The 24,039-nt window shown below is 33.0% G+C and overlaps 1 protein-coding gene across 6 annotated transcripts; it reads left to right on the forward strand.

Annotated features, from left to right (window-relative positions):
- The first annotated feature begins 597 nt into the window (after positions 1–597).
- Positions 598–22,724, forward strand: LOC126816370 (clathrin interactor 1). 6 transcript variants are annotated; one of them, XM_050542814.1, is made up of 17 exons: positions 598–775; positions 2,327–2,528; positions 3,201–3,339; positions 5,464–5,598; positions 6,623–6,706; positions 6,928–6,951; positions 7,243–7,402; positions 8,840–9,071; positions 11,183–11,333; positions 11,501–11,564; positions 12,034–12,370; positions 12,687–12,824; positions 12,997–13,110; positions 14,305–14,334; positions 14,933–15,056; positions 17,774–17,899; positions 18,296–22,724. In XM_050542814.1, the coding sequence occupies exons 1-17, from the start codon at positions 729–731 to the stop codon at positions 18,448–18,450; spliced, it is 2,262 nt and encodes a 753-aa protein (XP_050398771.1). In that variant the 5' UTR covers positions 598–728; the 3' UTR covers positions 18,451–22,724. The 6 variants fall into 6 exon arrangements, with proteins under 6 accessions (XP_050398771.1, XP_050398773.1, XP_050398775.1 ...); XM_050542816.1 differs by lacking the exon at positions 14,305–14,334; XM_050542818.2 differs by lacking the exon at positions 12,997–13,110.
- The last annotated feature ends 1,315 nt before the right edge of the window (positions 22,725–24,039 follow it).

Raw genomic sequence — 24,039 nt, forward strand, 5'->3', positions numbered from 1 at the left:
GCTCCCACATCCCCCCTCTGAGCATTCTTTCATTTCAGGGCTTTGATAAGTAGGCCTACAAGCGAGAAACATGTTTAATTCTAAGATATAGGCTAGGCAGAAATATTGCTGCCCTTGCAAAATATTTTCTTTGAATTCTTTTACCTACCTACCTAATTATAATGTGACTATAAAATCATGCTACCAAAATTGTTCATCTAACATCGGCTAGTGTTTAAAAGGCCAAATAACTTATAAGCTTAAGCCTAATTTGCTAAGAACAAATATTATTATTATTATAAATAAGGTCCATGTTGAAAGTAGGTAAAATTAGTTTTTATTTACTACCAATATGTCAAAAATTTCTCTTTTAAATTGGCTAAAATTTAAAAAGCCAAATAACTTAATTATCTGTGCTGTTAGGCCTATGATTTTCTATAATTTGAAACTTGATATTATGTTTAAATAATGAAACAAATAATTGTCCACTCAATAAGAATGCGCTCGTCAATCCCGTCCCCCACTTTTGACCGAATTTGTCAAACTGGCTTTTAATAAAACTCAATAACTGGACATGTTTCGCATTGTTGACATAACACTGACTAAGGTCAAGGTACCTTGTGTCACGTGATAACGCCATCTTACTGTGTAGACGATTATTTCCGGAAAATCTTATGGTGGAAAAATCCGAGAACATCTGTAAGACTGTGCATTGTTTTGGACTAACAGTGACTTAATATACAGCAAAGATGATTAATAATACGATGTGGAAGTTGCGGGAGCTGACGGATAAAGTGTAAGTATAAATATTCCAATTATAATGTAAGATGTCGGCTTATGCTGATTTTCTTTGATGTCAACGGTTCTTGACCTATATTTTTGTGTACACGTTGCAACATCTGTCAAAAATAAATGGTAGTTCAGAATATAAATTTAACTGCTGATAGTAATTATCAATGGCGCTTACACACATTCGTATTATTATTTAGATCTACTCTTAGTCTTAGCTCAAGAATAATTGGTGCCCGGCTGGATAAAAAAAAATGGGAGGGGCACCCCTTGTTGTGTGACACTTTATCCTGACAGTTTTATATATAAAAGCTGATGAAAATAGATCTACAAATTATAGTTCTGTATATTCACATATTTCGGTTGTGTGACATGATGTTTTGATAAAAAAAGCTAGTATTTCCATCTCAAATTACACAGCCACACTAGTACCGGTACAGTGAAAATCACTTTTTAAAAAAAAATGACATTCACTTCTAAGTAGCCTATTATCTAATTTAGTAATTATGTATGTATGCTTAAAGAATATTGCGTTTATATTGATATAAGTAAGATAATCAAATTAGTGAGTATTTTGACTGGATGACTGAATTTGTAGGGTCAGTGTTATAGTAATGCACAATATTGTCAGACAACCGAATCTTCAAAGTTTAGGAAAAAAATGGACTTGATTGCCCTAACAGTAGTGAGTAGTAAGGGCTCTTTTGCACCTCTACCAGTTCTACCAGAGGATGTTATGGGCGACAATAGATGATCGAATGCCAAATTTAAGCTGATTCCACCGATAACTTTTTATTTTTGAAGACCTTTTAGTTTTCTGATAGATAATAATACACTGTAACGTGGTCATGGCAGACATTTTGTTTATTTACTATAAGGACTTGAATATCAAGACGCTTAAGATAACTTCCTACACACTGATCTTTTTCGCCAACACGCCAGTTAATGATGATGATATCTTTTGTCTGGTTGGCGTTTTACTCTGCGTGCCTGTTGTTCCATTCCGTTATCAAATTGTTGTAAAGAGGAAATATTGGAAGAACAGGCTGTCAGATTTATGGGCTGTTGTGTAGTATGGTAAACAAGAGATCTAACAGGACATTGATGTGAGGGATTAGCCAATGAAACAGACTGTTGCAGTGAGGTCTTGGCGTGCGATGCACGGAACTGTGGGTACGCCTATCCTACTAGAAACATCAACGCTGATTGTTTAATCAAATGTTTGATGTCATAGAGTCAAAAGTCGCTCGTACCCAAATCAAAATTCCAGAATTTCCAGTTGTGAAGACTAGGATGTTGCAATGCACAGCCATCTTTTAATATCTGTGATATCAAATCAAAGATCTCACCACTTGGTCCCTTAATATTTCCACTTCATCTTTATTACACCTTTTTTTTTGGTTTATGTTGACCAGTCATTTTTGTCATAGGTCAACAATTAGATTTTGATTATAAATCAGATGCAAAATTCTCATACAAAAGTAAGTGTTAAGAAAAAGCTGAACACTTTGTCTAAAATTGGATATAAATACATTTAGATCTTGTTTTATTATTACAGAACCAATGTGGTTATGAATTATTCTGAGGTGGAGACAAAAGTAAGAGAAGCTACAAATGATGATGCTTGGGGACCACATGGTACTTTGATGCAAGAAATAGCTCAATATACATATCAATATGAAAACTTTCCAGAAGTTATGGGTATGTTGTGGAAAAGAATGTTACACGAGAATAAGAAAAATTGGAGACGAGTTTATAAGGTGGGTTAATTGTTAGAGATAATGGTTTTTATTGATATTCTTTCTGGAAGATATTTTCATTAGTCTGCACCAGAAATCATTAGTCTGAAATCTGACATTTTGTGAAATGGAAGAAAACACAATTTAAGTAAAGTATGTGTGTATTTAAAAAGTCTTGAATATTTCAGTGTTTTAAATGTATTTATTTTTGAAACCTTTTAGTTATCTGGTTTTATTTAAAGACTTGTTTATTGAAAAATAGTATCAATCAGACATACTTTGAGGTTCTGTTCAGAAAAGTTAGATATTGTTCTCAGACTAAGAGACAAGAGTTTAACTTCCATATTTTTGAACCCTAATACATGTATGAGGTGTTAGTGGCCTTTCAGTGATTACAAGGCTATTTATTATCTAGAAGGGGGGTTGGATGGCTGAATGGTTAGCGTGTGCGCACTGTATCATAATTTCTGTCATTGAGTCAACTGGCGTGGTTTCAATTCCCTTGTTGTACGTGACAAGGAGTAGGGTCGCCTGTTTAACCTCGTGGGTTTTCTCCGGTGAAATAGAATTGAACCATATGTTAGACCTAGTTTGTGTTGAGTGGACGTTAAACCTCATTTCTCTCTCTATTATCCAAAATGTTTGTATGTTGATCAGTAGACAGTAAACCTTATATTCTTTTCACTTTTGCAGTCACTTATTCTCCTATCGTATTTAATAAGAAATGGATCAGAAAGAGCTGTAACTAGTGCAAGAGAACATATATATGATTTAAGAGCTTTAGAAAATTACACATTCACAGATGAAAATGGTAAAGATCAAGGCTTAAATGGTGAGCAACAAATAATTTAAATGAATGTTTGCTACTAAATATTACCAGCACTAAATATTTCGTATGGGGGAGGGGGGTGGGGACCCCTGATCAAATACCAAATACGTTAGAAAACAAATAGCCCTAAATTAAATTTGAATATTTGTATGAGCACCAGCCTGGCTGATGTATCAGTAGAGATTTGCTATGTTTGGAGTGGCAGTTAAGTGTTAAAACATTCACAAATAGTCTGAAAATAACAGGTTATTATTCAAGTGATCATGGAGGACCTGCAAGGGAGAGGTTCAGGAACAGATACATATGCAGTGACTGCCCTAGACATTCGCCAATGGCGATAATTCTTTTTATTGGCAATCATATTGATAATACGGGCAAAAGTTTTGGCAAATGAATTTTAGAGTGTAATTTCGAAAATCTTCTAATTTTAGTCTTGAAATTGTCTAGTTTAACACTTCTTTCGATTGACTCAATGTAGTGTCTGTTTTTAGTACATTAATTGACTCTAGTCTCAATCTTGCCAGTGGCAAATTAGTCAATTGTTGCGCATTTTAAAACAACCAAAAGATCGAGTCTCGAAACTTAACTTTCAAACACAGTTACATCCCTTTTGTATAGCGCTGCTGTGTTTTACTTTCACTTACTCAATGTAGTGTCTGTTTTTAGTACATTAATTGACTCTAGTCTCAATCATGCCAGTGGCAAATAAGTCAATGGTTGCGCATTTTAAAAACGACCAAAAGATCGAGTCTTGAAACTTAACTTTCAAACGCAGTTACGTCCCTTTTGTATAGCGCTGCTGTGTTTTACTTTCGCTTACCGGGTAGCTGTCATTTTTCCAATTTTTTTTCAAATTATAATAATGAATAATGATTATGTACTAATATTTATTTACCAAACTGAAAAAAGGATAGATTCATTTTTACTACCATCATCCGCGAAGCACATTATTAACGAAACGGCAGATTCAACTTCTAGTTCTTCTAGAAAGTTACTGACGGCGAGTTGGCGACAATGTGAATGTGATTGATGTGATGAGGAGTGTACCAGTGACACTTGGAAAATCCTGGAAAAACAAAATTACTCCTTGAAACTCCTGGAAAATTAACATTTGTAGTTTCGTGTGTTAGCTGACCTGTTTTTTTCCGTGAGACTCACGAATTCGCGGCTCTTCTCCCGCACGGGATGAAAATTTCTCATGAAAAATGGTCATATGCCAATGCTACTTTTACTTTCCCAAAGGGAGAAACTCCCTTACTTCCGTTTTCAAAAATCAACCTCATGATTGGTTGAAATTGACCGGAAACTTTTAATTCCGGTAATATGCTTGACAGCCCAAGGTGTCTTAGTGGTTATTATTGTTTGGAATAAATAAATTATATTGTAATGGTAGCATGGTGCATGAGTGTACCTGATAAAATAGAGACCTGTACAAGGTTCTTTCCATTACAATCATTTTTCCCCATAGCTAGTAGTCCTAAACGTCTATGTGATTTTGACAATTCTCCCACGAAGAGAAAACATTTCACGCCACGTGACTTTAGCGTGAAATCGTAAGCCGTTGACTGACATTCAGCCGACTTTCAGTCTGCGATTTTGGATTACTTTTTCATCTTATTATATTACTAATACTAGCAATAGTATTATAATACTTTGATATCGATCTCAATACATGCAGATAATCTGACTCAAAAGTTTTTGAAATATAAGCGCAATTATCGTTTATGTACAGGAAACACTAGCGGGAAAATACCACTCTGAAATCATGTTTCCAGGGATTTCCATTCACGCGATTACAGCCATAGACTATAAATATTTTATATATTATCGTTCAAATTATTACGATTTTTATAAGTTTTAGCTGGCTAATATTCGCGGATTTCAGTTTTAAAATTGTTACAAGCGATTCCATACCCCTTATAAGATATAAAACTGAATGTAGTCATCGATTGTTTCTTCAAAAGTTCACGAATTCGTCGCCGTAAATGGACCCATCTTCTGTATTTCTGAGTTGTGCACACACTGTGCATACGTGCATTAAAAAACAAATTCAAGAGTAGCCCAACTATAGCCTGTACATTGATATGTGTAAGAACTTTGTTTATCATTGAAGTTGTTTTATTTCAGTTCGTCATAAATGTAAAGAATTATTAGAATTTATTGGTGATGATGAGAGATTACGAGAAGAGCGTAAAAAAGCAAAGAAAAATAAAGATAAATATATAGGAATGTCTGGTGAAAGTATGGGTTATAAATCATACAGTAAGTTTATGCAGATATTAAATGTGTCTCTGGCGATATACTCTATCAACTAATGGTTACAGGTTTTAGTTTCTATGATAATTGTTTGTCTTATTCACAGCTGGTTGCTAGAAAAATCGTATTCCTATGTATCTCAAAATTGACATAGATTTTCAAACCATATATGTACCCGTACCATATAGTAATTCTTCCAAAATTGTGTCACTTTTGAACAAGTTTATGAAACTTTTGTTATTGGATACATTTTATTTTCATTCGAAAATACAATATAAATGTATGTTAGTTTTGAAAGGATTTTAGAAATGAATTCCAGCATTTTGCAAGCTGATTTAGATTTTTCAAGAAACCAGTTAAATGCTTTCTATATCAGCTGCTGCCTTCTCATCATTGCACTAAGATATAAGATATCTTATCTTGTAAGCTTACTATTTAGTGCCACAGTAATTAATGAAATCACCAGTTATATATATATACAGCAGAAAAATAGAAACATATTGGTAAAAGATATTTATCAATTGTAGAATGAAGATACAATATACTCTACTAATCCTAATTAAAGCCTCTTATTTATTCCACAATTATTATACAATAAGTATTGCCAGTACCATATATATTATATATATAAACTAGAATCATCAGTATCAGTACCACTAGCCTATTTCACAAATAGTTTATAGATTCACAGTTCATTGCTGAAAGGCTTGATGTGTCATTTAGTGCTATAACAATCCCTTGAAAATTACAATATTGTGAAAGTTTAATCTCTAAATATCAGACCAAAAATGGTTAAATTCTGTTCAATATTTACAAATTGATGATAAATTGATCGATCTCTTCTGCTTAGTTTTCTTAAATGACAAATAATCAACCTGAGTGCATATTTAGCATAGATTAGGCCATGAGAAATGTGATATTTTGGTGAAAATGCAAATAACACATCAAGTCCATAACTCATCATTAACCTTTCTAATCATTCACCGTTGTCCTTTCCATAACCACATGCTTCTATCTGCTTACTATTCAGAGTATGATCCAGACTCCGGGTACAGTAAAGGTACTAGGAGCAGGGATGAAACCCAAAAACTTCCTGGATTACGCTCTGATAATGGTAAGTTGGAACACAGGGAAACCATTGCATCCAGTCACTAAATAAAAGGGATTTGTTAATAGATTCAAGATGCTGATATCAATCACATTTAAATATATATAAATGGGAGAAGTTATTCTATAAAAAAATTAACACTGGTAAATGAGTTATCCTATTCTTAGAAATGGCATTAAATCTTTTGTAAGTAATTTACTGATGGTATTTAACGGGTTTTTGTACAGGTACTTGTAGCCTATTGACCAAGAGTAAGTATGGAATGCTTGATGCATGTGAATTGCTTAATTTAGAATAAATATTGTTTCGTCAAATTATTATTTATGATTTCATAATAAATTTGACCTTTTAATTAACTATAAATGTATTGCTTAATGAAATATGTGAATGCATGTTATAATGAATTGATTGATTTTATTTCAAATATTTTTATATCCCCTTTGTTTACTGACTGGATTGAATTAGTTTGTCCCATCCTTTTGTTTATTTGTTGTTTTGTGTACGTAGCTGAGCAAGTTTTTGTTTATAATTGTTATCATCAGGTGATAGATATGACAGTGCACCTCGTGGAAGAAGTAAACTAGATGATATTGATGACTGGGATCATGATAAAAAATCGGTAGCTAGTGAAGCATTAGATAAAGTTAAAGGTTTATGGAATAATGCCCGAGGGAGAAAAGGCATGGATATGAGTGATTTTAGGTGAGGAAAATTTTATGGATGTTTTCAAATCTGATTAGACTGATTAAATTTAGAAACCTTCTTATGTTGTCTGTATTGTTTGTGGAATGTACAAAGCATATTTACATACATGTAACTAGTATCTAAATATACATTTTGGTTTTGTTTTGTATGTTGCATACAAAATTGCAATATAAAGTAATGATTTCTGTATTAGCTATGCAAACTTCCCCAGCAAATAAATGTGTTTTCAGGTGATCTGGGAAAAAAGCTCATTCTTGTATGCTGTGTGCGCATGAAAATAGTCACTGTTTTAAACTGAATGGATAACTTGGCGAACAACTAAATTCAAACTGAATGTAAAATGAAAATTGTAATATTTTCAAGCGGAATATATTCACATTTATTATAAAATTATTATGTACAGTGATGAGTTAATCACTTATAACATATTGATTGATTGATTGTTGAGCTTGATGTTTGTAATAAATTACTTTCTTTTATCCTTTTATGACTTCAAGCATTTAAATGTCATATTTTGAATAAGTCATCCATTTGAATGTTTGTGCATTACGGTATTATAGTGAAATTATGTCAGAATACAATGCTACATTGTATTTGTTCTGCTGGATATTAGAATTATATCATGCACTTCTTAGGAATTTGATATAACTAATTCACATCAAAGTGTAGAGTATTATATATTTACCTGAATTGTTTGATGAAATTATCCTCTTGATTTTGCTTAAACATTGTTAATTACAGTGAAGGATTTGATTGATATACATACAATACTAATGATGTTTATATTATAACTAGATATATATGATACTAGTAATGTTTATATTGTATTACAGTGATGATCCTATAGATATATATATGATACTAGTAATGTTTATATTACAGTGATGATCCTGTCGATAGATATACTAGTAATGGTTATATTGTATTACAGTGATGATCCTGTCGATAGATATACTAGTAATGTTTATATTGTATTACAGTGATAATTATATTGTATTACAGTGATGATCCTATAGATATATGATACTAGTAATGTTTATATTGTATTACAGTGATGATCCTATAGATATATATGATACTAGTAATGTTTATATTGTATTACAGTGATGGTCATGTAGATATATATTCTAGAGTAATGTTTATATTGTATTACAGTGATGATCCTGTAGATAGATATGATACTAGTAATGTTTATATTGTATTACAGTGATGATCCTATAGATATATATGATACTAGTAATGTTTATATTGTATTACAGTGATGATCCTATAGATATATATGATACTAGTAATGTTTATATTGTATTACAGTGATGATCCTGTTGATAGATATACTAGTAATGTTTATATTGTATTACAGTGATAATTATATTGTATTACAGTGATGATCCTGTAGATAGATATGATAGTAGTAATGTTTATATTGTATTACAGTGATGACCCTATAGATAGATATGATACTAAAGACGAAGATGATTGGGATAGAGATAGAAGACCAGCTAAAAATGAATTTAAGGATGATGATGAAGAATATACATCAGTTGAAAGAACACAAACAACCACAACAGAAAAAATTACCAAAAATAGAAGATCAACTCGTGATTCTAAAAGATCTCTAGATTTAGGTGCGGCATCAGGTTATGCTGATTCTAAGTCAGATTCTCAAGTAAGAGTTTTTTTATTATTTCAGTTTGTTTTTACTGTATTTGCTGTTTTTCACTACAAATAAATTTGTCTAAGAGTACAAGAAGATATAGTGAGAATAATAATAGAATATAACCACATAATATCAATGCTATTGAAAAGTAGGACGTTAAACCCCAGTTCATTTATTGTCCCCCGCCTTTCGAAGAAAGCAGGGGACTATTAAAATGGGTTCGTCCGTCTGTCTGTCTGTCTGTCCTTCCGTCTGTCTGTCCGTCTGTCTGTCCGTCCGTCTGTCTGTCCGTCACACTTTTTGGGACACAATAACTCTCTTCCTAATTGAGCTAGAATGTTCAAACTTGGTGTATGTGTTTATTAGGTCAATGCCTTGATGGAGTTCGAAGATGAGCATTTTCCGCTTAGGGTAAGCAGAGATAAGCAATTTGATTGGTTGATGCTTTGGGACACGATAACTCTCTTCCTAATTGGGCTAGAATGTTCAAACTTGGTGTATGTGTTGATTAGGTCAATGCCTTGATGGAGTTCGAAGATGAGCATTTTCCGCTTAGGGTAAGCAGAGATAAGCAATTTGATTGGTTGATGCTTTGGGACACGATAACTTTTAATTGAGCTAGAATGTTCAAACTTGGTGTATGTGTTTATTAGGTCAATGCCTTGATGGAGTTCGAAGATGAGCATTTTCCGCTTAGGGTAAGCAGAGATAAGCAATTTGATTGGTTGATACTTTGGGGCACGATAACTCTCTTCCTAATTGAGCTAGAATGTTCAAACTTGGTGTATGTGTTGATTAGGTCAATGCCTTGATGGAGTTCGAAGATGAGCATTTTCCGCTTAGGGTAAGCAGAGATAAGCAATTTGATTGGTTGATGCTTTGGGACACGATAACTTTAGTTCTAATTAAGTGAGATTGATGAAACTTGGTGTATAGATTTATTATATGAATACCTTAACTAAGTTCGATAATGAACATTTTTTGCTGAGGGTAAGCAGAGTGATAAGCAATTTGATTGGTAGAAACTTTGGAACACAATAACTCTCCTTCTAATTGAGGTAGAATGTTCAAACTTGGCATAGGTGTCTATTAGGTGAATGTTTAAACTTGATGTATATGTAGATGTTCATTAGGTGAATGTCTTGACTGAGTTCAATAATTAACATTTCGAGCTGAAGCTAAGCAGAGCTAATCGATTTCATTTGTCGATGGTTTGGGACAAGATAATCTTGATTCTATCTGATAGAGAGTGATGAAACTTAGTGAAAAAAATAAATGTGCGATTAATTAATATGTGTCATCTATTTATTTTGCAATTTCGGCGGGGGACATCAGCCTCACTGTTGGCTTGTTAATTACTAGCAGTATACCAGGCATTGCCCGGGGCCCAAATTCAATGGCCTAAACATTTACAGGGTCATGCTGGTTAATTTGATCAGCTTGATTTGCCTGGGGCACAAATTCGATGGCCCAAAACATTTACAGGGTCATGCTGTTTAATTTGATACCACATATGTGGAGGTGTATCGCAGGGACACACACAGACATCATTGATTTAATTTATATAGATTTAAGATATTGTGAGTTAAAGTTAGTGATGGTGATAAAAGCATGAGGAAGACGGTGGAGACTGATATAATCAGTAGCTTTCTATAGGTTTATTAGTTCCCTTATAACTTGATGTATTTATAGAATATTATGGTGTAGCACACAGTAGTACACAGTACACACCCTTCATTGTGTATTAAAGTATTGAAGGAGAACTGTTGCCATTGCAGATTATTTACATTTTCAACTTACAAGGTTGCCATAGTGTACAACAAAAAGTACAAAATCGCCTTACCTAAATTAACGCACCTGGTCAATTCAATTCCAGGGTACAGGTGGTTAGCACTGGGGTAATACAGTGATAATTCAACCTCGGTAGACCACCTCTGTATTTGAAAATTAATTTATATATTAAACTGCACTTGGTCAGCAGTATCCCATCTGTGTTGACCAAACACTAGCATCTAGCAGTTATCTACCAGTATGCTGCTGTAATTGATAATATTGTACATTCTTTGTTTCTGGAACCGCCAATAGACTATGAAATCAAATTTATTTTCTTTTTCTTGTAGAGTCAAAGTTCAGCAACAGATTCTGTACCTAATTTATTAGATATTGCACCGAACAAAACCTCATCTAGTGATTTTTTTGCTGATTTTCAAACAGCTAATGGTAATAGTAATAGCACAGATGATTTTAATCCTAGGGCAGTTGCAGTGCAATGTAAGTATTCTGACAATCTTTAGATAAATAAGATAAAAAATGATTAGATTATTATTACCCTTTTAAACATAGATCTGTATTTTAATCAGATTGATTGAAATGCATACATTTTATACTTTAACTTGAAATTGCAATGATATCTGAAAAGTTTGAATTTAATATTTCAGCTCCGAACTCCAATGACTTTGGTGATTTTACTCAGTTTAATGCTACAAGTCCTGTTGCAAATGGGTAAGATATTTTATACAAATGGGTAAGATATTTTATACAAATGGGTAAAATATTTTATACAAATGAAAACTATGGAATGAAATAAATGCAATTAACCTTACATTCTAATTACCAAAGTGAAGTATATTCCAATAGCATTTGTTAAATTCCTTGAACAACATTAAAACTTTGTATGACTCATAAATTCAAAGTTAAATATCTCAGCAGTGAAAAGAAGATTTGTATCAAATTTTACATTTAGTCTACTTTGAACCTGCTCATTGTACGTGACACTAGTCAAATTGAAATTTATCTTATTACCATGCAGCCAAGAGCTCCAAACAGCTAATGTCCAATTTGAATATATGTTTATAAAATTGATGTTAATTTTGCCTAACAGTGGATAGCAGCCTTTGAACACCTGTAAATAGAAATATCATCTTAAATTGTTGAAATGAAACCAAACACTAACTTAATATATTTATTTCAGTAATCAAGAAGATTTTGCTGATTTTTCCAAATTTGAAGCTGGTGCCCCATCTCCAACTAGTCCGCCTCCGTCGAGTGGGTCTGGTGATTTAATGGGTATGATGAGTTCGCCAACGGGTGCTCCTCTTCAACCTGTAGCTCCAGTGGGTCTAAGTACACCACCTATGTCCTCACCGTCCATGGTTCCTGGCATGATGCCAACGATGACTGGTAATAACATGATGAATCCAATGGGAACACAACCAATGATGCAATCCCAGATGCCTAATGCTGGCATGAACAGTCCAGTTATTAATCCCATGGCAGCCAAAACAAGCATGGGTATGGGAATGCCAATGGTAAGTTATTTTCTTTTAATTACGAGATAAAATAGCTGCTGCAAGAAACATACATTAAGGTCTATAATTCCCAGTGGATTACCCTGTAAAAACAAATAAGATAGAAATTACTTCAGTCTCATTAAAATGTTATCAAGATGTTATTTCTGTTGCTTTTATTTAGCTGATCACTTTAGTGTGTTGTGGGCATATGACGTATGGCAGCATAATACCTTGATTAGACAGGAATTAAAATTTGAGACAGAATCTTTCCTCTTCTCTTCTTCAAATCTCTTTAACCATATAATTGAAATATAATGATATTTTTATTTTCCAGATGGGACAACCTGGTATGCCTATGGGGGGACAGATGCCTATGGGGGGACCGATGCCTATGGGTGGACAGATGCCTATGGGAGGACAGATGCCTATGGGTGGACAGGTGCCTATGGGAATGATGGGTAATATGCAACAGGTAAGTGTCAGATATTATCATAGCTTGACAATTTGGTATATCTAAGTTGGAAGTAATGAATACAAGTCCCCTTATTCCTATCATTTATATTATAGACGTGGGTCATTCTCTTGGTAAAGACAGTATTTAGCCATACCTATTATTTAGTTTCCTATTTTGTTTTCCATCCCAGCCAATGATGATGAACCCCGGTATGATGCCCTCAATGCAGATGCCTATGGGTGGCGTTCAGACAGGAATGTCTTCAAACACTATGATTCCATCAACGGGGGGAACACCAAAAATGGTAAGCTGTGATATCTAATGCTAACAAAATGTACATATCTACAATCTAGACAGTACCATAGTTTTTATTTGTAAAATATAGTGAAGTAATCGAACTTAACAATTATTTATTACACATTGCATTATAAATTGTGTTTGATAACTGATGCTAGTGTTGGAACATTATTCTGGACTATCATCATTGTAGAATTCTCCTGTAGATTGCTAGTTCCTAGTGTACAATGTGCTTTTAGCTAGATGAATAAGTCTTGTTTTTGGTGATTGAAATATTATGTAGATATATATGTTAAGCTGGAAAAATACAGTTTGAATTTAATGCAATGAAAACAGAAATTTACGAATGAATTGAATTATACTGAGATGCAATGAAAACGCGGCATTTTTATATGAAGATGATTGTAGAAGACTCAAAGATGTGGCAAGATTAACTCAAGGGACTGTGCCATGACATCAATTCAAGAGGGCAGGAGTACCAGTGCCATTGCAGTAATGTTTGGATGCCATCACCCTACAATCCTGTATGTCAAGGCCCTGACCAGACTGGCACATTATCCATCTGTAGAATAGCATGCCGCCAGCTTACCATACTACATCTATTGTAAATGATCAACATTATTTCTTCTGTGCCAACTATGCTCTGCTGGAATGAATGCGAGGCAGACAGGTTAAAGCAATAGGGCGGTGTCTGCTTCTTTGAAGGATCCAGATTCCACCTGAGAAATACTGAGGGGAGTGTGTGAAGTTGCTTTGACGACTGCATTGTGCAAATGTGATGGAGTAATGGTTGGGATGGCATTAGCTACTATGACAGAACTGCACATATGTAGATGTAGAATGAGGAGTTGAGTCGCTAAATGTATTCAGCATTAGTTCATCATTTGTAGAACAGTATTGGACTTTGTCTCTCCAACAGTCCGTTTGAATAATCTCAAGCATGTATCATCCCTCTGTACCTACATTTCATTGTAAAGTAATGTTATCTCCCCTGTGAGTTGTAGTTCATTTTCACATTTCAGCTGCATCAAGCCTTGCCAGAGCCTTGCCAGCATTTCCAGTCAAATTTGTGTTGTTTTCATTGCGTCTCAGTATGTTTATATAGCTGCATATTTCAAATTATATTCACATATTTTCTAATTATATATCTGCATATTTCTTTTTCATCTCTTTATCCTAATTCTAATCTCTCTTTATACAGAAAACCACAGAATTTACTAGTTCCTCCAAGGTTTGTTTCTTTTACATTCTTATCTCTTGACTCTTTTCATACATTTTCTACTTTACTATGTCATTTATAGTCTATAGGTTGTAGTTGTAGAAATATTTATAGGGAATGGATTAGTTTACCCTGAATTATTTTATATCAAAAGGGAGCCACTTCGGGTTTTATCCAATGTTGGCTGAGAAAGTTCCTCTGGAACCTTATCCAGTGGTTAAGGATATACCTTAATGTATATCATAGGAAGTATGTTAAAGATATGACAGTTTAAGAAATGAAAACAAAAGAGTGTGCCACTGTTTCCAACTACATTACACATGTCTAGTTTCATTTTATACCAAAAGATGATCAAGTACATATACATATATAGTGCTTTGTGGCACTTTGTGAATCTTTTCTGTTTTTTTGTTTAATTTGCTGTGGAAAACCTCCCCTGAACATAACACTGAAAATCATGTGTACTTATCTGAAGGGGTTTATCCTTCATGCATACTTATATCAAGGGGTTTATCCTCCAGGGGAAAATAATGAGAATGAGTTTTCATTATAAGCTATGAAGTTTCATTCAAATCAAGTTAGTGTTAATGATCTGAATGTTTTATTTTAGAATACGTGGTCTGATTCCGGTGTAAATATAAATTTAGATACGCTTAACCCTGCTAATAGACAGCAAAAACCTTCTTCACCTAGCATGAACCAGTTACAACAACAACAAAATATGATGAATCCAGGTGAGACTTTACCTATGGAAAGTTGTATTACAACTTATAAAGATTATTCAGTATACAGTTAAATTGGTTGACTCTAGAATATAATGTAATATTTTTCACTGTTTAGCATTTAAAGTCAGTTAGCAAGTAATGCTTGGTTTCCCAGATTGTTTTTTTTTCTTGTCAAAATGAATGGGTAACATTTCTATACACTCTGAATTAAAATCGTTTAAAATCTAAGGACTTAATGTTTGAAGTTCTATGTGTGTTTTGTGAACCTGGGTGTGAAAGTCCTGTCATTTTAAAAAAAAACCAACACATACAATTAACAAGCTGTCGGTATTTTTCTCCTACTAACTAGGCTATGTTGTGTGGTACCCTGAAATGGGCTATACACCAGGTATTACTAACTATGTATTCACATCTTGAACTTCTTCATGGTCCATTTAACATGTTACATAAAGTGGATCCGGTCAAGGCAAAACAGTGTGATAGCTGCTGTCAAAAGTGAATTCTGTATAGCAAGATTTGCATTAGAGGATATGACACTTGTTAAAATGAACTGTGGAGAAGATTAAGATGGCCCATTAATTATACGTAGCATGATGTTTGTTGGTTAAAGGAACATTATATACTTAAACTTTCTGTCTGTCTAAGGATTAGATTGGGTTGGGGCTTTTTTTGTCCCCCGCCTTTCGAAGAAGCAGGGGACTATTAAAATCAGCCTTTCTTTCTGTCTGTCCGTCACATTTTTTGGAACACAATAACTCTCCTAATTGAGCTAGAATCTTCCAACTTGGTGTAAGTGTTTACTAGCTGAATGCCTTGATGAAGTTTAAAGATGCACATTTTTTGCTTAGGGTAAGCCGAGATAAGCAATTTGATTGGTTGATGCTTTGGGAAAGGATAGCTTTGGTTTTAATTAGGCGAGAGTGATGAAACTTGGTGTATAGTGTCATTACATCAATACCTTGACTAAGTTTATTAATGATCATTTTCTGCTCAGGGTAAGCAGAGCGATAACAATTTGATTGGTCGAGACTTTGGAGCTTGAGAAATTTGATTCTTATTGAGTGAGAGGGGTGAAACTCCTTGTGTATAGTTTCATTACATTAATACCTTGACTAAGTTTGAATGTGAGCTTTTTTTACTTGGGCTAAATAGATAACTTAAATCTGATTAGTCGAGACTTTGGAGCACAATAACTCTCCTTCTAATCGAGGTAGAATGTTTATGTGTAGGTGTTTATGTTCGATCATGCACATTTTTCACTAAGGCAAAGTAATGATAAGCAATTTGATTGGTCAAGACTTTGGAACATAACAACTCTGCATTTAATTGCAGTAGAATGTTTAAACTTGGTTTAGATGTTCATTAGGTGACTGTTTTGAATGAGTTCAATGATTAACATTTCCCGCTAAAGCTAAGCAGAGCTAAGCAATTTCATTGGTCGTTGCTTTGGGACAAGATAACTTTGATTCTAACTGATGGAGAGTAATGAAACTTGGTGTATAGTTTCACTACCAGGTAATCAGTTTGATTGCTTGATAAATGTGCAATTAATTAGTATGTGTCATCTATTTATTTTGTGATTGCGGCAGGGGACATCAGCCTCACTGTTTGTTTGTTTAGCATCTAGTGATTTTGTCCAGTATAGAAATTAGTTTCCATTATTAGATATCTTATTTTACAAATCTAATAATAACTATCTTGTCTACCAATTTTTTTTACATTACTAATCTATTCTAAGAACTGTATTTAAAGAAATCAAAAATATTTCCTGTGTAAAGTTGTGTTTTTGTGAATGTATAATATACATTATATTGATGAAAAAGGCATGTTAATCTATAATTAATTGATCAACTGCATCAAATTCTTGTTTCGATTAGTTGTCTGTTTAAACCCTGATTGATTACTGTTAGAATCTGTTTCAGGAATTTCACTGTCTTTAGAGCTAAACCTCTTTAGAACTCAGTATTTCCCATAACTCTCGAAATTAAAAACACAAATTAAAATTCAATATTGGTCTATTTGGACTTTGGACCCATTTTTGTCTACTTTAAAGTTAAAAAAAAAAAAATAGAGCCATACACCCTTTAAGTTGTCTTAAAGATTTTCCAATCTTCTAAGTTGTATACTTTTCCATTTTGTTGCACACAATATCTATTTCAGATTGTTCAATCAAAATATATTTTGTTACACAGAAATTATTTCCACAAATAGATTGTTAAATCAACCTTGAATTGCCTGATATTGGATATACACGTCTTTCTTGTTATTGAGATCTGAATTGCATGATGGTATTGTAGATGCACACTGTCAGGCTTGGGGTTTTATCATTTACACTTTTGTAACACTTTTCATCAAATCAGCTATGAACAGAGAGGCATCTGCATGTCATCAGTGAATGTTTTGTCAAGTTGCATGCAATGTTACAAATATACTGATTTATTGGAACTTGAAAGGAAACATATCCTGTAGGATTTTGATGAAAGGATGATTCACTTAATTATAACTGATACTTACATTCCCATTAACAAGCTGATCAATCAATTACAAGATTAACGGTTACAAGTTGACTGAAGATAACAGAATTTTAGGAAATTAATTCAATGCATCCTGAAGCTACTTGAATAATAACATTTAGTATTTCAAACATGGGTAGATGTGATTCCAGTTGCTACTGCTTGTGGTCAATGTTTTCAACAACCTGCTATTGATTTATTTGTATATTTTAGGAATGGGAGGTGGTGTTTATTCACAAGTTCCAACCAATCAGAACATGGGTCAGTTAAATCAAGGCATGTCTAATTTAGCTATGAGCAGTCAACCAAATCAGATGCGCATGATGTCACCAACCATGGGTAAATACAAATGATTTTTGAAGTCTTAATTTTTAAACTCACTGACTTTATTTCGTTTGAATAGATTTAGAACCATGGAATATTTCCTCCACATAAGTCATCAATCCATATTTAATTAATCTACTGCAGTTTTTGAAATATAATATTTGAAATAAACCTTTATTATCAGTTTGTCTTGTGGGCATGTACATGATATCCTTGTGTATATTTGCCTACTACAATCTGATATATGGACAGTAATATCATAACCTGTCCTTACTAATACTTATTCTATCAACTTACGAATCAATATAATTTGATAATACTTTTAGTGGACCTTCATTATCAAAGTGTTTTATTTTATGCTAATGAGTTTTCAAATGTGCAACAAGTAAATACATGTTTCTTTTTTTACAGGTATGGCAGGTATTCAACAACAAGGTATGATGGGAGGTATGGGTAATATACCTCAAGGCACTGTGGGTAGAATGTCAACTAGTACAACTGGGTCTTCATCATTTCAACAACGAACTGATGCAGCATTTGCTGCGTTCGGATCTATCGGAAAATAAAACTTACTGTTAGGAGATAATAAAATAAACATTCTAAAATATCCAGTTCATTCTATATAAAAGCCAAGCTTTAATTCCTCATTCTAATGGGTATATATATATATAGTGAATATCCACACTGTATTATCTATATGCCTACCATACATAGATTCCTGTATTTATAACATTCTGTGATCTATATATCTTGTGGGGGCTGCCATGTAGTCAACATATATTTGTGTGGAAAGTTCGTGATAGTGAAAATAACCTGTTGTTCTCTATGGGCATTCATGAATATTAACTAGACTGATGAGAGACCAATGGTTAGTCTATGTCTGTTACTATCATTCAAGAACACAACCCTAGTGTTTCATTTTGTGAATTTGTGAATTAAATAATGGCAAAAGTTGAATGTGATTAAAATCCATAGAATGCATCAATTCCTCTATTTATTATGTTTCATGATTTGTGTATGTCTCTGATGTAAACATGTATGTCTAATAGCAAATTGGCTGACTCTAATGTTTTTGTAGATGTATAGCTTAGGAACCACTTTCATGGTACATTGTTTCTAAAATACTTATATTTTCCCAAAGAGTAACTTTCATCTCAGAAAATGGAGTATCATGGAAGTGGATCCAGATGCCTGGAATAAATGAACAGAAGATAACTATTGTATTTAATATATGTAAAAACAGATTCCAAGAGTGTAAGAACAAAATATTGACATCATTCCATATGTATTCTATTCAGCAATTTCCTCATTCATTTCGATCTACAAAGTCTTATACATTTACTTTCCATAGAGATTTGTTATTGATGTGCAAGATTTATCCGCAAAATACATTTGTGGACGTATATTGCCGTCACCCCCGTCCGTCCGTCTGTCCGTCGTCCACAATTTCTTGTGAACGCTCTAATGCCAAAAGTTATCATCCGATCTTTCTGAAATTTACATGCATTATTTAAATTAGTGAAACGAAGAAGCCTATTGATTTTCGACAATTTCCGTTTATTACGTCTAGAGTTATGGCCCTTGCTTCACTTTATTGATCCTTGTGAACGCTCTCACGTCAAAAGTTATCATCCGATCTTTCTGAAAATTATATGCATTTTTTAGATTGCTGAAACGAAGAAGCCTATTGAATTTCAGCAATTCCCGTTTATTACGTCTAGAGTTATGGCCCTTGTTTCATTTTATTGATCCTTGTGAACGCTCTAACACCAAAAGTTATCATCCGATCTTTCTGAAATTTATGTGCATTATTTAGGTTACTGAAACAAAGAAGGCTATTGAATTTCGGCAATTTCTGTTTATTACATCTAAGAGTTATGGCCCTTGTTTCACTTTATTGATCCTTGTGAAAGCTCTCACGTCAAAAGTTATCATCCGATCTTTCTGAAATTTATTTGCATTACTTAGGTTACTGAAACGAAGAAGGCTATTGAATTTCGGCAATTTCCGTTTATTACGTCTAAGAGTTATGGCCCTTGTTTCACTTTATTGATCCTTGTGAAAGCTCTCACGTCAAAAGTTATCATCCGATCTTTCTGAAATTTATTTGCATTACTTAGGTTACTGAAACGAAGAAGGCTATTGAATTTTGGCAATTTCCGTTTATTACGTCTAAGAGTTATGGCCCTTGTTTCACTTTATTGATCCTTGTGAAAGCTCTCACGTCAAAAGTTATCATCCGATCTTTCTGAAATTTATATGCATTATTTAGATTGCTGAAACGAAGAAGCCTATTGAATTTCAGCAATTCCCGTTTATTACGTCTAGAGTTATGGCCCTTGTTTCACTTTATTGATCCTTGTGAACGCTCTAACGCAAAAAGTTATCAGCTGATCTTTGTGAAATTTATATGCATGATTTAAATTAGTGAAATGAAAATGCCTATTGAATTTCAGCAATTTACAATAATTACTTCTAGAGTTATTGCTCTTATTTCACTTTGTTAAACCTTGTTAATGCTCGATTGATAATCCGATATGTATGAAATTTATATGCATCATTTAAATTTGTGAAACAGGTCTATTGAATTTCAGCAATTTCCGTCAATAATTTCTAGAGTTATGGCGATTGTGAACGTTTGAATGACAAATGTGATCTGTATGAAATTTGTATGCATTATTTAAATTAGTAAAACGAAAAAGCCTGTCAAATTTCAACAATTTCTGTAGATTACTTCCAGAGTTGAGACCCTTGTTTCAGTTTGTAGAACCTTGTAAACCCTCAAACGACAAAATTTATAATCTGATCTGTATGGAACTGTCTTGTAAAGGCTCCCAATTACCACAAAGGAATAAATATGCGACAACCCTTGACAACCGCTCGGACGATTTAGCTGCTGTGGGCGTATGTTTTGTTGCCTGGCAACCTATCTTTATATGGATGTGATATTGATAATGAACAATATGTTTATTATACATAATATATTAAATATAACCAGAAGATCTCCTATATATATAATGTATAATGACGTACCAGAAAATATTTTCTAAATATTACCATTATATTAACTGTTACTTTAACTAGTCTATTTAGATGAATTTATTTCAACAGTATTTTAATATGTATACTTAAAGGTCAACATATCAAATTCATTGTTTCTGTCTGTAGCTGTTGTACCTAGTAGTATCAGAATAGTCAAATATTATTATGGTGCATTTATACTTATAGTAAATGTGAATTTTATGTTTGAAAGTATATAGATGTTTTATAAATGACATATAAGACTGTATTATTAATATCAGTATTGATATTAACCCCAGGGTTTATCTGTTTTTATCTGGTATCAGGTAATTAATACATTTGTTTCAGATGAATACCTTACTAATTACAATATTGTGGTATTTGATTTTGATTTCTTAATTGGATGTTAAATAATCGATCAAAGTGCATATTTAGCGTGTATTGATAATCAGTAAGAAATTTGATATTTTAACGAAAAAGCAAACACTGCATCAAACTTTTAATATTACTGTTTAAAACTGATATATTAGTTTATAGATATCAACTATTGTATAAAACTCAGACAGGTTATTGTTTGTAAAACAGATATAAACTATTGTATAACTATCTGCTGTATTATTACTATAAGCACTTATTATATAGCATTGTTTATACGGTGTAAAATATACATGTAATTTGTGATTTATATCACAGATTTTCTGAATGATGTGCCATTTCAACCGCAAAAGATGTTCTATCTTAAAATTCCTGGAGATAAATGTAGCTTTCATTTGAACAGCTTATGGTAGCTATTCTGACCATCTGTCTGCTGTTATAGTTAATTACGCAAATGCATATCCTACAGCAAGCTGCCATTTACGCCAGGAGCTAATAAAAAGCATGTGATAAGGTAGATGAGCTGACAAATGTGAGCTACTTTGGGAGGAGGAGAATTTAAACTAGCTTAAATTAACATAACTGGTGTTTTTAAGATATCTTAACTGTGTCCGTCTTAATGGGATAGTAATTAGACTCCTGCAATATGTGATGCATGCAGGTCAGTTATATAATGATACTCAAATAAATTTTCTATTAATATTTCTCTTGTTCTTATAGCGAGGTATAAAATTGTGTAAAAGGAATTTATGTGAACATATTATGAATGTTTGAATATATATATATATGGTATTGTCAAAGATTTAATGTATATAGGTGAACATGAAAAACAAAATATAATGTATAATATAGTTTTGTAACATATTTCAAATTCAAGGTACAATATTGGATTTATGACAAAAAAATGATCTGCTATTTTTATTTATTTGGTTTTAATACCACTTTGATAAAGATAGTCTTAATTAATAGTAGAAGTGGTATCTATTATATATTAAATAGAACATATACATGACGATTCACTAATATCTAGTAATTTTGTAATCTCTACTTAATGGTCTTATGTATTATGGGGAAACTGCATCATTAAGGAAATTGCTAGTACAAGTAGAGTAATATTCATGTGTATTTCAATCAATATTACCAAGGGTTTACATTCAAACTTCAAATTTAAATTATTTTTTTGTGTGTGTGGTTGTTTCATAAAAATCATGAGCAAATTTTTAAAATTTGAAAATTGATACATACCAGAATTTTTAGACATCTCTCAATGTTGTTATGATTGATTTTAATGTGAATAAACTGAGGGTGAAACATTTTGTACAAATTTTTCGCATATTGATTCTAAATCTGTATATTATATTATTTGTTATTATATATGTATATATTCTAAGTTGTAATATTTTAAATGATTAATTATTAAAATATGGTTATCTAAAATTCTTAACACATTGTTTTACTTGGTGGATCACCACAGAATTACAATTCCAATCTGATTCCCTATTTTCCTCTGTCAGAAAACTCCTTTACAGTAAAAACCAAAAGGATGGGTTATATTTATTTCCATTTATTTATATATATGCCAAGCCTCAAATCAGTTTCACACAATTATAGTCACTAAATAAACGATCATGTACTTAATAAGCTATGACCATTAATCATCTATAAATAATAGACTGAATACTGGTTCCAAGTGTCGTCCATAACATCCAGACACTTTTGAGTAAAAGATAGGTTACGTGCCCTTGTTTTGAAATTAGTCTCGCTTAACCAGTCCATCGACCATTCTACGTCTGATTGACAAGTCGGGATAATCAAGACTACTTTTTTACGAAACATAACAGAAAGCTAGAACAAGAAATTGAATTTAGAAATAAGCACTTTAGCCAACTCAACAATTGTTTTAAGAAACTTGTAAAAGTAAAATGAAACTACTGCTAGTATCATGTTCCTGCTAACGAAAGTGATTCAGAGATATTATTTGTACTAGCCTAAACCAAAAGATGCCGCTCTTAACGGTACAGTTAATGATAAAGCAATTTAAAAATTAAAACAAAGGTAATTTCTAAAGCTGCTGTAAAAACCAAGAAGCTAAATTTTACTGCTATTCAAATTCGTCAACAATCGATTTTTTACGGCTGTAATAGTTGATATATTTGTAGAGAATTGCACGTGCCATGGCTATTTATCGACTCAAAGAGAGTGCGGGGTAGTCAGAAATCAGTTCGAGACACGCAACTGAAGCGTGCACATTTAGCCGTGTCGAGACCAACTTTCTGTAGAGTACACGGGTCACCCTACTGTTGAAACCCAAAAAAATAAAAGCTGCTCGTTACAACATGGATCGTATTACAGTTCTATGGTTACAATTGGTCTCCCGACCTAATATTTTCAGGGGCATCACGTTAAATGGAGTTGTCTCCCTTGTATCAACTATTGATTTGGTGGCCATCGTCTACAATGGACCTAACCTTGTTCAGCTCTGGGCCCTTATTCACGAAAACTTAAACTAAAATACAATCAAAATTTTAAGAAATACTGCAATTCGATTGGCTGACCAGTAAAATCAATTTGCATATATCCAATGAAGTTGCAGTATTTCTTAAAAGTTCGGTTGTAACTTAGTTTAAGTTTTCGTGAATAAGGGCCCTGAACGTTCAGGAACCGGCCTATTGACTCCTTGTCGAAAACATTTCAGTCCCCAGTAAATCTTACTGAGCAACTGTTTACGGCTAAATGGTCCCGTGTCAGTACCTATGAAC

Source organism: Patella vulgata, chromosome 3 (assembly GCF_932274485.2).
Source record: "Patella vulgata chromosome 3, xgPatVulg1.2, whole genome shotgun sequence".
Classification (NCBI taxonomy): Eukaryota; Metazoa; Mollusca; class Gastropoda; family Patellidae; genus Patella; species Patella vulgata.